The 15,535-nt window shown below is 45.1% G+C and overlaps 1 protein-coding gene across 8 annotated transcripts in view; it reads right to left on the minus strand.

Annotated features, from left to right (window-relative positions):
* Positions 1-15,535, minus strand: part of UNC13B (unc-13 homolog B) — a 246,905-nt gene that overhangs the window by 48,565 nt on the left and 182,805 nt on the right. For 2 of the 8 annotated variants that reach the window (XM_057298717.1, XM_034967386.2), the window contains exons 1-2: positions 12,350-13,011; positions 857-3,373 (exon numbers count right to left, since the gene is read on the minus strand). The exons of 5 other annotated variants lie outside the window; for them this stretch is intronic. In XM_057298717.1, the coding sequence (XP_057154700.1) occupies positions 857-3,140 (2,284 nt within the window). In that variant the 5' untranslated portion in view covers positions 3,141-3,373; positions 12,350-13,011. Of the gene's footprint in view, positions 1-856; positions 3,374-12,349; positions 13,012-15,535 lie in introns of those variants that run through there. One more of the 8 variants, XM_034967385.2, reaches the window with a different exon arrangement.

Here is a 15,535-nt window from a genome sequence, read left to right on the forward strand (position 1 = left end):
AAACTGGATGAATATAGCATATGCTCTTTGGATAAATTTAATTTTGATTGGGAAGAGTAATTTTAAAGCTACATATCTCCAAACTGCCTAGAAAAATGTTCTCTTACTTCCTGTAGTCAAAAAACATTCCATTTGCCAGCTTGCAGGTGAGCAGCTTTTAGGGGGAGATGGAAGAAAGGGAATAAGACCTGTGGAGGGCAACGTTGGGCTCTAGGGCTAGGTCAGCACTATAAGTAGCTCCTGGATGCCCCAAATCAGAAATAAGGTTCTGTGTCAGCAAGTCAGGTACTAGGAAGAGACAGGTACCTGGGGTAGGGGAAATTCCCACAGGGGCCTATGAGAGAAGCCCCGTCAGCTACTGGGGAAATGGCAATCTTATCTCAGCAACAAATCCACAGAGAAGAATTTTTAAATGCAACACAGGATTCTTTCTCAGCCCTTCTAGTGCCTGTGAGCAAATATGTGTCATCCCCAACTCCTGCCTCTCACTCCCACCCCTTCTTTACATCTGATATCCTAAAAGCTCTGCAGCTGCAAACTACTTCCGCTCCAGATGCTCCTCCCTCTTTTGAACAGGTATAGCACCACAACAAGAGACTGGAAGATAAGGACGGCTTCCTCTTGCTTGAGAACCCTCTTTAACTCCAATTCAAGCTTCCTCTTGCTTGAGAACCATCTTTCACTCCAATTCCCACAGGATTAGCTTAAGCTCTCTACTTGAGTAATTTAGCCTGATTCAAGCTATGGACGTCAACCAACACCTTATTAAACCGGCCACCACACCAGGTCTCATGCTGGCCAGATGGAGGTCATACTTTAGCCAGCTGGGACCCTGTTAAATAGTGACTCAGAATACCTGAGTGTATGTCTTCTACTGAGAGATGGTTTGCCTTCTGTACTAGCTCATGCAGAAGTTTTTTCTGCCTTAGTCTTTTCTCTCTTAGAACATTCTTAAAATTGTTGATGCACTTGTTGAGGTAAACGGTCTCTGTACACACTTGCTCTAGGCTCAGTCTGTCCTGCTTGGGAGATCCAGGCCTGGAACAAGTCTCACTTCCCAGACATGGAGCCAGAGCAACACTTGGCAAGGAGTTATTAGAAGCAAGAGAGAAGGTGCTTGGATCCTGAGGGGTTTGCTCTCCCTGTGTGGAGACGCCAACTCCACCAGAGACCACACTGAGCAAGCTTTCACTCCCCTGACTCCCAGGGCTCTCCAGTGAGCAATCCTGGGCACCCCCTGAACTCACTGTCCCAAGAAGTCGATCACTGTTCTCTGACTGGGAACCACTCTCATTGCTTTCCAGGTCCTCAGGACTGATGGACCCACTGTTCTCCAGCTTCTGAAACACACCCTGCAGAGCAGAACGAAAGTGGTGAATTGCTCGGCCCAGTTTACTTGTATAAAACTTGATTTCCACATCCTCATCCTCCTGAGAGCCACCCGGAACACAAGAGGACTTGTCAAAGACATCCTTGAGGACATGAGCAGCACATTCCTCCTCTTCATTCAGGTCAATATGAAGCATGTCACTGAAAGTCTCAGGCCCTATGATAATTTCCTCCATCATGCTGTCGCAGCTCAGAGCTGCAAGCCTTCTGGACTTGTCTGCCAAAAGGTCCTCTAGTTCCTTTGAGCTCAGAATATCGAGCCCAGCTTCGCAGCCCAGGAGCTTGTCCTCTGCGTTTATTCTCTCTGTCTTCAGTAACCCAGACAATGACAGGCAGCTGCTGGCCTCACTTTTATCGTGGCAGTCATTTTCTGGTTTTCCTACTTTACATGCTTCATGTTTTTGGCTGTACTGTTTGAAAAACTGGGACTTCCCAGAAGCCTCCTCTTTTGAGATTAATACTAGGGCAGGTTCCTCAAACTGATGGGGGGTAGACAGAGAAGCCTTTTTCTCTGACAGTTCATCACAGCTGCCACTGATAACTTGAGATGTTCTTGATGCTCCTTTTATTTCATCCCCTAGCTTGGGCACATCACTTTCCTTTGATAAATTGTTCTTGAGTAGAAAGCAAGGGCCTTGCTGCTCAGGGGCCTGGTGCTCTCTCTGTTGATCCTGAGCCTTCATCTGATATGTTCCTGTTATGGGTCCCCTGTCCCCTGTTTCCATCTGAAGAACTGGTTCATCCTGGTTTAAAGAAGTCTGACTATAATCCTGATGTTGTTGTTGAAAAAATGATATAGACTCCTTCTGGGGATTCTTATTACCCTGTGGGCAGCTTGGTTCTTCTCTGGTGGCAATTCGGACTCCCACATTCTGCAAGAGGATGGATTTCTGCAAGATGAAGTCTCTATGCTCTAGATGGGCAAGCTTCACAACAGTGGGCCTAGGGGAAGGGGATGTGCCTGCCCTGTAAGCCTTTTTAATGTACCTGTTGCACTGCATGCCATTAACACAAAGGTGCTTGGCTAGAAAGCTTTCCACCAGTTCCATAGTATTTTCTCCATCTTGTTCAGGAAGTCCGTACAAATACAGAATGGCTTCCTCACTGGGTCTGTCCACGTGGGGTTCCTGGGCCTTTTCCCCCTCACACACCTTGGCCAGGGAACAGCTGCTCACCTGTAAGCCTTCTATTTCACTCAGTACTGAGTCTACACAGCTAGAGACTTCATCCACGGAGCCCCGGACTTGGCTCAAGTGCTGCTGCAGCTCAGCAATCTCAGTCTGAAGACGGCTGATGCCTTGCAGCTCTCTGATGATGTATTCTACTACATCCCCCAAAGGTTCCCGCTGTTCACGGCTACAGCCTTGGCCATGGCCTCTGGACAAAAGGGTCTTGGCTTGGTTCCTCTCTGAGGGCTCCTGACAGCTTGTGGTAATGCTGACAGATGAGGGATCCTGAGAACCAGACCCTGAAACATAGGCAGTGGAGCCCAGAGGAAGCTGGCTGTTGTTCTGCTGCCCAAAGCTGCAAAGCTGGGCCAGGTCCCCATCTCTATCTCCACCAATGGCTAAGGCTGCTGACCCACAGCAAGGGGGCAGGGAGTTGTCCTCTGGTAAGGATCCAGCAGGGCCAGAGGATTTGCTCTTGGTGCCACACATGGTCTCTGCCTTAGCCTTATCTGGGGAAAGCCTGGAGGAGGGTCCCAAGGTAACCATGATTTCTTCCTCTGACTCTTGCAACAATCGCTTCATTTTCTCCCTCAGGGTTTGAGGGGTTCTCTGCTTCTTCCTCTTATTTCTGGTCAGGATGCTTAATAGAGATTACCTTGGAAGGCAACAGCCTGTCCTGCTCTTTTCAGTTTGTTTCTAGCAATTATTGCTGGCTGATGCTTTGGGCTTAGCCCACAGTGCTGCCTGGAATGGCCCCATGTGTGGCCTCCAAACCTCGCACATGCCCCTGGATCCTGGCTTGATTTATCCTGTAGCTAGTGAAAAAGGAAAATAGTGCACTCAGGTCAGAAAGTAGCAGGATGATTTTAGTTTGAATCAAGTTGTCAAGCAGGAATAAAAACATTATCTCCTAAGATTATAGGAATCAACCCTGACCTGCCCCCCAACCCCAGTCTTAAAGGCTATGGGCAGTCAGTTGTTTCTCATTAGCTTCCCCTTAGAGTATCAATGTAAAATTAAAATAAAGTCCTTGTGTTCTGGGCAAGTACCCAAAGTCAACGGTATTGAGACAAGCTGCTGGGAGGTAGATGAAGTAAGGTCAATGAGTAAGTCCTTATTTGAACTTTCACAAAATTCAGTACTAGGAGTCTGGCTCAGAAATAAACAAACAAATGCTTAACCACCAAGGCTCAAATCACATACACAGTGAAAGACAAGACATGGAATGTTTCTTTCTTTCTTTCTTTTCCAGTTTGTTGTTCTGGTGAAGACTCCACTTACTCAAAAGTTTACCCCTGCCTGTGCTTATAGCACAAAGTATTTTCCCTTTGTTGAGTGATGGCAACCATTCACTTGGAGAAAGGACAATGGTAAGTATTTTAAACTTAGCAGGAAAAATATTTCTTTACCTAATTCTAGAATAAAGTGGCACAGTACGCACACACTGTCCAGACGTAGGTGGCATTTAGCATGAGAGAGGCAGGTAGAGAGGCAGGTAGCCAAAGAGACAGGTATCATGAACTCACAACTGGGGATGAAGGAGGTTTAGGCTTAGCTTGGTGCTCCTGAGCTCCACTTAATACTCTCTAAGGGCTTGCTGCAGCTAGTCAATATCTGGGTTTGGCTTTCCTGGCCCACAGAGGATCTTTCAGAGCACCACAATAAGTGATTGTCCAGCACACTGTCCACTGCTCAAGTATTAATAACAAAGGGTTGCTCTAATCCTCTGCCCAGAGAGAATATCACATGGGACATGTTGGGGAGGGTTACCTCACAGAGGGCTCCAGGGTGCTTTACTCTTCTCCAATAAGGTAAAGACAGACGTGCCACCAGTCTAGTCCCTACACCCTAAGCTATTGGTGACTGCATTACAGAGGCAGAGACAATGATTACCTCATGTAGAGTGAGAATACATTCCCTTTTTACCGAGAATGTGGACAGTGTACGGAAGCAGTAGAGTGGAAAGTACAAGGAGGAAAGCAGAGATCTAGGAGGCACATGGGACAACTAATACTCCAGTCCTGCTAGGTCTCCTGGGAGGGGTAAGATGGATTGGTAGGAGACATGCTACTCTTCATGTTCTTTGACTAGGGATGCTTTCCCCATTTTCTAGATTTGATGGAGATTTCTAAATCTTCTAAACTCTGCCTCCTTTTATTTTCCCAGTACTCAAGTTAATCCTAAAAGTGGGAAAATGCCTTAAAGAACACAGGCAGACTGCTCTCATGGCAACCCATTTTCAGGAAAGGCCACCACCTACATCTAGTCTGTGGGCCTGGAATTTAAAAGCATTGTGCTTCCCCAGACTAGGAGGAACCAGAAGGACGAGTCAGAGGACTTGGGATAAAGATGAAGCTGATTCTTTTTACTAGAAATAACTAGGCCAAGAACCAAGAGACAGAAACTGCATGTATTCCCATTTCACATCTCTCCTTTTCTTTCCAGCTTATCTAACAACTCTAATTCATTGAGGAATTCTTCATCTAAGAACCCTATCCATCCTGTGAGGCATTACTGCTTCACCTCAAGGTCTCATGGGGCCAGGACCAGCCATGCCCCTAATCTGGCCAACTCCATCTAGCCTGCGAGGATGCACTACCTGCACAACCAGAATTTCTGGGTCTTGGGCTTGGTGCCCAGCTGCCTAGGTAGACCACGCTCCGAAGTCTAGAGGATGCCAAATTCTTCCTTCTCTCTTCCCACAAGGACAAAATCTGAATTTCCAAAGATACTCCTTTTTTTTTTTTTTTTTTTCCTCCCCAACCATGTAGGGATTGGGTATCCCTGATTTGCTCTTGGTATTAGCCATGAACAATGTTCCTGGCTTTACAAGGGCTGGAGCTGGCAAGTGGCCTTTCAAATTTGTCTTTAAAAAAGAAGTACTGCGGCTGGGCGTGGTGGCTCTCGCCTGTAATCCCAGCACTTTGGGAGGCCGAGGCAGGCAGATCAAAAGGTCAGGAGTTTGAGACCAGCCTGGCCAATATGGTGAAACCCCCTCTCTACTAAAAATATAAAAATTAGCTGGGAGTGATGGCAGGTGCCTGTAATCCCAGCTACTCGGGAGGCTGAGGCAAGAGAATCACTTGAACCCAGGAGGCAGAGGTTGCAGTGAGCCAAGATCGCACCACTGCACTCCAGCCTGGGCAATAGAGCAAGACTGTCTCAAAAAAAAAAAAAATTAGAATTGCTTAGTAAGCTTAGTAAACTAAGATGGAAGCTCTGTGTACAACTACATGAAGCCATGAGCAAGTGCTACTGGACTGGCATCAAGAGACTTAAGTTTGGGTCTTGTTCCACCAGTGACCTTGGATTAAACACTTGACCTCTATGTGAATTAGTTTCCTCATCTGTAAAGTGGGGGAGATAATTACAGGAATGTTATTATATAAAGCTAAAATGAGAGATCTGTACTTACTAAACTGTAAAGCACTGTCCTGTTGTTATTGCTACTGATGTGGCAAGTCCCTGAGTCAACAAAGTAGGGAAACCCATATCTAAAGCAAGCATCCAACCACCTAACTGGCACAATTTGAGTGAGCCATGACTTCTACTTCTGCCCCAGACTCCTGCCTTTCCCACTCCCTTCTAATGGTCTGCAGCAGTGCCTGGAATCCTACGAGGAGACTGTCACCCTTAAAGTTAGTCCTGCTTTCTCCTAGAAGTTTTCTTTTTAAGGTAAGGAGAAGGAGGAGTAAATCATTCAGTTCCCAACACCTCATTCAAGTGTCAGGAGGCCGGCCGTCTCTCAGACAGCCTGAACGCATGAGGAAGAGATAAATGGCTATAGAAGCCAAGCTTTATTTTTCCAATGCTGGTGAGGCCCAGAATTCATTGCCAGGTCTTCTAAGGCCAGTCTCACTTTGGTCCAGATAAGGCAGTTTGTTGGGAACACTAATGAAGCTGACTCCCCTGCTACTGCTACTGATTCAGTGTAGACCAGGCTAACCTGGGGCCTATCTGCTTCTGCCCCTCAGATCAATACTGCAGACATAAGTTTTTGTTTTGTTTTGTTTTGTTTTGTTTTGTTTTGTTTTGTTTTTGTTTTTGTTTTAGTAGAGATGGGGTTTCTCCATGTTGGTCAGGCTGGTCTCGAACTCCCGACCTCAGGTGATCCGCCCATCTCGCCTCCCAAAGTGCTAGGATTACAGGTGTGAGCCACCGTGCCCAGCCCTCCAGACATACTTGGCCTCATTTCCCGGACACCTTACAAGGTATTCCCTTCCAAACTACAGTGCTTACGACACTGGCTGGCCAGCCACACAGGGGGCAAATGGCATAGCCACTGGGTTCAGAGTCCTTTCCTGTGGCCTCCTGAAGACTGAAGGCAGAGCTGCCTGGTTCCCCATGTTACTGACAAATAGGAAGTTTTCAACTAGAGCTGCCAGAGCAGCTTCTCCCAGCCTCAAACAAAGATGCTTCCTTCCATATTAAACAAACAAAAGCCTCCACACCTTCTTCTGAGTTGGTAGCCACTGCCCTGGGATGAACTTTGAACTCAAGAATCTCTTCTGGTGATATAGGAAGGGCACCAAACTCACTTAGTAATCCAGTCTTTGGGCTTTGAAGCAGGGGATGGAGCTCGATGTGATGCTCAGAGGACCAACCAGTCACTGTGCTGAGCTCTGTAGAATATCAGAAGCCAGAATGGGCTGAAAGGGCAACCCTCAGGGACAGGAGGCCCAATTCACCTCCTTCCCAGCCTCTCTTTGCTACTACTGTCCACAGAAGTGAAATGACAGGGAGCAAACTGTAAGAAGGACCATTTGATCTCCAAGTCAGTTGAACTGCATGAGTACTTACTGTGTGTGCCAGGGAGATAAGATGCAGTACCTGCTCTCTAATACATTAAGATTTGGAGAGAAAGACATATATAGATGATCACAATATAAAGTGATACATATTATAATAAAAGTTATAATAAAAAGTAAGCATTTAGCTGGGCTCACGCCTGTAATCACAACACTTTGGGAGGCCAAAGCAGGAAGATCCTTTGAGCCCAGGAGTTAGAGACCAGTATGGGCAAGGTAGGGAGATCACGTCTCTACTAAAGATAAAAAATTAGCTGGATGTGGTGGCATGTGCCTGTGGTCCCACCTGCTTGGGAGGCTGAAGTGGGAGGATCGCTTGAGCACAGGAGGTTGAGGCTGTACTCCAGCTTGGGTGACAGAACAAGACCCTGTCTTTAAAAAAAAAAAAAAAAAATGAAAAAGAAAGTAAGCATTTAATTCAGGGGTTGGGAATGGAAAAGCGGTGAGAGGCCCAGCAAAACGAGGCAGACAAGGCCACAGAAAAGTAATGTTTGAGCTGGGATGGGGTAAGTAGGCTCTGGAGTCCACCTAGCCTTGGAGTTTCCTTTAAGATACCCAATGTTATCTGTCTGCCCTACTTTGTTGGCCTATTGACTCTGGACAACTCTCCAAATTTCATACACACACATTCCGACAAAAACCATACCTTTCTGTGCTCTTTTCCTAAGGACTGCCTAAGGCTGGGAAAAATAAGGCAGCCCCTTTCAAGGACTATCTGCATTTGAAAAGGGAGCACATCAAAACAAAATGAATTAATCCAAAAGATTAAAGCTTTAATGATGGAAAGCTAACAATTACTGCAGGGAGTAGATCCCTTAAACCACATTGCATCACCACCAGCCTACCAACGAAAAAGAGAAAGGAAAACACCTCAGTTTTTTGAAATGGCTGATTCTTTTATCCTTCTCTCTGACTTATCAAATAAATGTGATTAGGAAGGTAACTATTCCTTGTAAAAACTGCTTCTAACCCAAATCTGGCTTAGAGGAAACAACCAGGGGACCTCTGGGAAAAGGCCAGGACTCGATGTACGTATATCAAGCAGCTTCCCAGTTTGTGTGAAACAATCCCAGCAAGCAGAAATCCAAGAGCTCTGAGCCCCCAACAGAGGACAGAGCATTTCTGGGCCATATATCAATTATGTTGTATGGCTAATATGGGCTAAGAGGAATGGATTTCTAGGGCCACAGCAGGTATGGGGATTCTTAGGATGTTAATCATCAAAATGATCAGGGCACAAGATATGGCAAGTGAGATTAGCCAAAGGGAATGGGAAATGCCCTAGATCAAAGGCTTAGCAAGGTCCCAGTATTGCAGTTCCTAGGACTTGCCATCCATCCTCATCAGCATTAAGAGCAGCCCCATTTATAGGCCAGAAGCTAGACATATACAAGGGAAAGAAAACTTCCAGCCTCTATATCCAAGAAGGGAGACAATCTCAGGTAACATACAGTTAAAAGACAGTGGCATGAGGGCGGACCTAGCCTTCAGAGGGAGGGCATATCAATACCTCATAATGGAGACTGAATGCCAGGCATGAGAGCAGGCTATTCTGTGCCCTGCCCAGGGCTCCCTTTCAGCAGTAGCAAGGTTTTTTATACCAAGGAGTATAACAAAGCATACAACAAATACAATCACACCCAGAATCTAACCCATGACAAAGACTCTTCTTTGACCAAACATAAGTCAGGCTCCTCTGAGTCCTCTTTCTGAGTAGGCCCTTGACATTGGCTCATTTAGTCCAGTTTTAACAAGAATCCAGCCAGGTCATTTTAGTGAAAATTCCCACCCTTGATTTCTGATCAAACTCCTCATCTTTCACCCTTAGTATCTGTCTATGCTTGGTATCTGACCAAATTTCTTATCCCCTACCCCTGATATCTTACCACCTTGGCCTGCCTTCAGCAAAAATCCTGTCAAGTAAGTTTAGCCAAAATCCCCTTTGATACTTCATCTTAGTAATTTCCGTCCACTGATACCCCACCCTGCTCCTTGGCTAAATTCCCACTTTTCCTTATATTTGGAGTTGAGCTCAATTGTTCACCCTCACTATAAAACCCCAGTATTGTCGTCCCCCCACATAAAGTCTGTCTTATCATCTTCAACAAGCGTCAAAATAATTTTTTGTTTAACACTCACATACCCTCTTTTTCCTTACTACCTCCTGCTCTTGTGAGTACACTGAAAAAGATACGAGTGCAGGAGAATCTACTCACTGAACACCCCACCACAAAAAAACCCATCTCTATCCTCTTCCTCTAGAATTTCCTTCATAGAACTTATTCCCATCTGATAGCTTGTTCATTATCTGTCTCCCTCCCCGACCTCTGTATCCTAAAACATGAGCAGGGACTTTGTTTTGTTCATAACTGTATCTTCAGCACCTAAAACAGTGCCTGTGCTAAAAACAAACAAACAAACAAACAAAAACCCAAAACAAACCAACCCTGTCATTGAATAAAAGAAACCAGAACATAGTTGGACAAACCCTTTAGAGGGTGTCTAGGCCTGGAATCTCACACTACATTGTGATCTAGGTTATGGAGTAGTCTTACCATCATAGTGCTTTTCTATACTTTGAATTTGAAAGTCTTTAGGCAGGGCAGGTGCTCTAGCTTCTCAAAAGCCCTACTACCCTTGACCTAGAATGAGACCCTTGTTGTCATTAATCTGTTTTGCTGTGGCAGACTACTAGATGGGAGGCTCCTATTCAAAGATCCGCAGCGGGTGTGAACTCCATTACATTGGAAGCTGTGTCTTATTTGTTTCTGAATTTCCAGTGCCTACAACAGGGCATTACTATGCCTGACACACAGTGAGAATTCATTGTCATGGAAAGCATAAATGAATTGATGGCAGAGCCGAATTAGAATCCAGGTCTCCTAATTTTCTCATCCATTTCTGTTTCCATGACAACATGCTGCATTCAAGTTCTAGGTTTCCTTCTAGATTGATGGCTTACAGTCCTCTTTCATTGTAAAACTAAGGTGGAAATCTTTCCCCAGTTGTACTTAAAATTATCTGGGAACTCACTCAGGACAAAAAAAGAAAAAAGAAAAACAAAAAGAAGAGTGTGGGGGCATGGCAGCACCGGTCTCTGCCAGACTGTCAATTAGCTGGTATCTCTCCAGTGTATGAGACTGGCAGGGAGAGACCCTGCTGTGGTTCCTGTTACCCCAGGGATGCTGTGACAGGGCTCCCATCCCCCACCCCGAGTTGGAAAAGCTGCCCTGATCCTTGTGCTAGTGATGGGTGAGTCTAGAGCAGCACTGACTAACAGAAATATAATGTGAACCACATGTGTCATTTTAAAATTTCTAATCGCCACATAAAAAAGAAACAGGTAGAATTAATTTTAATATATTTTATCTAACCCAATAGCCAAAGTATTATTTCAACATATAATCAATATAAAAAATTATTAATCATATACTTGCATTTGTTTCCTATACTAAGTTCTTGAAATCTACTATGTATCTTATGTTTAGAATGCATGTCAAATTAGACTAGCCACATTTTAAGTACTCAGCAGTCACATGTGGCCAGTAGCTACCACATTGGACAGCATGGGTCTAGAATTCTGGGGTGGGAAATACTCTGGAGAGCCTTCCAAACCTGGCAGTAGAAGCTCACTGCAAAGGGCACACTGTCATCCCAGAGGCAGTCGAATGTTACGTTCTTTCACTCATCTTTTCACCTGCTCACTTTGATCCTGGCTGGAAACAGCCCATTTCCATTTTGTGTGAGGTTCAATCCTCCTCAAGGTTACAAAAAACAAAGTATCAAGGCCCCAACCTACAGAAGATGAGAGCTTTTCTCCCTCTCCACCTGACCCTTTCATGGTACCCTGCTTCTTTCCAATACTCTGCAGAAAACCACAGGATAAACCTGGTTACCTCAATAGATGTTTCCCCTTCACATGGAAAACTTAGAAACCTCTCACAGACAAGAACATAATTTCAATAAAACTGGACCAAGAGTACGCTATCCTATCCAACTCATACTAGAGGGACACACAGTAGTAAGAGATTATATTTGTTTAGAATTTTCAGTTTATATGATTCCTATTTTATCATCACAACAACCCTGTGAGGCAGGAGGTTTGTTGTTACTGTTCTGATTATACTGATTTCATAGATGAGAAAAATGAAGCTCAGTGAGGCTAAATGACTTGACCAAGGTCACTGAGTATAGCTAGGATTTAAAAGTGAGTCTTCAATCTGCAAACTTAGTGCTCTTTCTTCATACATGCAAGACACAAGTGGACAGACTGTCTATTGCGCATGTGTGCATATATTCAAGACTGAGAAAACTCAAGATGACTTTTCTGTTTATATGGCATACACACACATGAAAGGGATGAATTAATACATTAGGATGGTGGTTTTTTCTCTTTCTCTCTGTCTGTCTCTCTCTCTCTTTCTCTCTCTCTCACATATACACATACAGGAAGGGTGGAAATGATACAGAATATATTCAAGAACAGAAAGGTTACTTGAGTACATGCATACACATAGGAGATGAAGGGATGGATTATATATGTATGTGCAAGTAGGGAGAGATGAATTTTGCATATTCATATATGCAAGCTGGATGAATGAGTTGTCTATACATATGCACATGCAGGAGAGGAATGGACAGGTCATTTATTCATAAACACATATGGACACATGAAAAAGGAGAAACAGATTATTTGTATATGAGTATGCACACATCCAGAGGGTGGCTGGGTTATCTATATACATACAGGAAAGTACCACAGAGGAATGGATGGTCAGATTATCAGCACACAAACACATGCACGTGAAGATTCTACCCCAGTGCGGCATATGCTACTTTTCACTCATTATAATGACCCCCCTCACCAGCAAGTTGACTCAAGCAATTATGTAATTAATGTAGCTGCTCCATATTCCACCCACAAATGCTTTCCTTTTGCCCTGCTTGTTGTTCAGTCAGTCATACACACTCGGTACCACTTACCTTGCTGCTACAACCAAAATAAGGGTTAAGGAAATTAAAAAAAAAAAAATTAAAACCATGAATTCTCAAGTTTTAGAAGGCAAATGCTGTCTTTAAGAGGAAATCCATCCAGGAGCACTCCTTGGTTTGACAGAGAAGCCACAGGACGAACTTTCTGAGCCAAAGCACCACTGCTTGCCCAACCGACCAACAGACCCAAGGAGCTAATATTCTCAGTTGCACCCAGCTGGCTGGCTCCACGGCACAAAGTTGATGACAGAAACAATGCCCTGCAAAAAAAACCCCTCAGTGAAGGGCTTGGCAGGAGTCTCACTGGCTGCAAACGTAGAAATCTAACCTGGTCCACACCTCTCTGGCAAGGGGGATTCTGAGATCAGCCTGCTGAAGGCAACAGCAGCCAAACTTCAACTGGATGTGGAATTCTAACTCAATCGATTCTGGGCTTTGAGACTGAGGCAGAAAGCAGGGCAGCTCCTGCTCCTGCTGCTGCTCCTCCTCCTCTCCAGCTGCTTCCTGCCTGCAACCTCCCATAGGGCACCAGCCCTCCTCACACGTTCCTGGCGCACACACCCCCTTCCCAGCACACTCACGCACACACAACCCTTGCCAGCAAGCTCACTCACACACCCTTGGTAAGTGTCTCTCCCTTTTGCTAAATATAGATCTTATTCTCTCCCCTCCTCCATTTCCTTCCCTCGTTCTTCTCCTCCCTGCTTTCTTTTCCCCTATCCACCTCTCTCACATCTGGGCTATAGGATATAAACAGACACAGATGGAGACCTATACTTTCAGGAGCTCCTAGTCTCAGAGGGAAGCCGGAACACAGCATGCCAGCCGTGGAACTGCTGGAGCACAATACAAAGGGAGTCTTCCCTTCTACTGGGACAAGCTCTAAGTTGGTTGGTTGGTTGGTTTCGTGTATATATAATCTGTTGTCAGCATTTGGCAAAGCTGAAGGATAGGTACAGTGATCAAGTGCAGTTAAAATCAAACAGTGCCATGTTCTTGGAGTAGACATCTATTCCAGTTCTTACTGAACAACCACCACAAGAGAATCAACTGGAAAATAAGAGCTCCCTCAGGCTATGCCAAAGCAACAACCCGAGAGAAGGAGGGGAAGTTAGGTGAGCTGAGATGAACTCTGTATTGCAGAAGTCTAGACCAAAGATGGTTTCGGAATCCAGAATTAGGAACGAAGTAACCTAAAGTGATATCACCATAACCAAAAAGCTGCCTAAGGTTCAGGGCCCCTTTTATGACCCCAAATTTCATAACCCTTCTTTGCCAATGGATGCCCTATCTCCCTGGAGACTCACTAGCCAGGTGGCTCTCATGTGACCCTAATTCCTAATAATTCAACAATTCTAGTTAGGACTCACCGGGAAATTGAATGTCCTTATCTTCAAAGAACACTCAAGTTGTTCACTTCAACATAATGTCCGAGCACAAGCCAGGACCCCTTGAAGCTCTGTAGCATAAAATGCCAAATACATGAAATGTGATATCCCCTTTCCACTCTGCAACCATAGGACATGAAAAACATCGCATAATAAACCTAGATAACCTCAGAATCCTTCTCAATATAGAGCTCGATCAGCCAGTAACAATCCAGTGAAGTCATTCCTCTTCTGACTCCCCTGAGCTTGATCTTAAGAGAAAAGGCCCTCTTCCTCCTTAGGCCAACAGTACGTGGGCAAGTTTGATTTACCCAGCATGCCCAAACCAGGCTCTCAAACCTTGTGACTTCTGCTGCCCTGCAACATTCCTCATGGCAATCCACAACAGAGTATGGCCTCTTTAGCCCACAAATCAGGTAGTCAGTCTATGGGGACCATCCTAGGATCTGTCATTGCAGAACAGGCAGCCCTTTATGGTAGATAAAACAAGCATTTAAATTAAGAATGATTTGTTTGGCTTATCCAAGATCCTGAGAAGAAAGGGTTGATTTCAGAGCCAACATGTGCCTCCCTACTGCCTTCTTCCAATAACATTGCTTCCCCCTCAACCAAGGAAGAAAATTTAGATTCCAAGAGATGCTAAACAACCCATTTCTTAGCCATCCACCTCATTACACAGCCAACACTGACAGCAGAGCACATACCTCCTAACCTAGTTGGGAGCTGGCTAGATGACAGAAGAGATAAGGCCTGACAGCACAACTATAACCGCATCTAAACACAGAGGAAAAAAATAACTTGAAAACTGTCAAGTTTCTGTGGAAGTCACAGCCAATTTACTGTGGAGTTTCCCATCCTTCAGCCAGGAGAAGGAGGTAAAAGGTTTAAAACAAGAAATATAGGGAAGATTGATTAAATTAGAATTCCCTCCCCCAAATCTGCAGCCACTCATAAAGAGCCCAGAACAGTGGCTGTCACTATCAGGTTTGGTCAGGCTTCCTAGGCTAAGGAGAAGCTCAAACTTTCAAGAGTGGGAAAGATTCCCCAGAGGTAGGACCCTGCTAAAAGAACCTACTTCTTCCTGCCTAATTGACAAAGTGGCCCTAAGGCCTGGCTAAGGCCTCCAGATGGCATTTCTGAGGCTAATGGAACCCACCCTGTCTTGTCACCCAAACACATCCAGCCCATTTTTCTAAGCAGCTTGGGCTTTCCAGAAAAACAAAGGCTCAGGCAGTAGAAGACGTGGTTAGCACATGAGGCACAACAAATCTGCCATCTCCAGTTACAATCTTCAAACTTCACAGGAGAGCTCATGCAGCTTTGACCACAAATTACCTTTGTATCTATCCACCTTCCCATGTTCCAGCAAAAGCAAGACACAGAGTAAGTGGGGAAGTGGCAAACAGTCAGTGGAAGCTCTTGTAAAAGAGCATGGCCCCTTCTGCCACTGTTCTACAGGGCCCACAGAGTGCCAGACACCACATGGCCAAAGGACATCAGGACTCCTCAGTGGACTAGCTCTTTGGGACAAGCAGGCAATTTGTTTTGTGAGCCACATGGGCAACAATGCAGCCCCCTCATCACAGTGGATCTGGCCCTGGGGAAGCCTGAGTAGGCCGAAAGGATGGGGTGCTTTTTAGAGGTAAGAAATAGCACAGCACCCACCTCAGTTGGGAAGCTTCCTCAAAGTAGGCTGCTCAGGAGCTAGCTGGGCAGAACTGGAAAAACAGATTGGGTTAAGAAGGAAAAGGCATTTATCCAGAAGCTGTGAAATGCTCTGAACAGACAT

The sequence above is a fragment of the Pan paniscus genome, chromosome 11 (genome assembly GCF_029289425.2).
Source record: "Pan paniscus chromosome 11, NHGRI_mPanPan1-v2.0_pri, whole genome shotgun sequence".
NCBI classification, from domain to species: domain Eukaryota; kingdom Metazoa; phylum Chordata; class Mammalia; order Primates; family Hominidae; genus Pan; species Pan paniscus.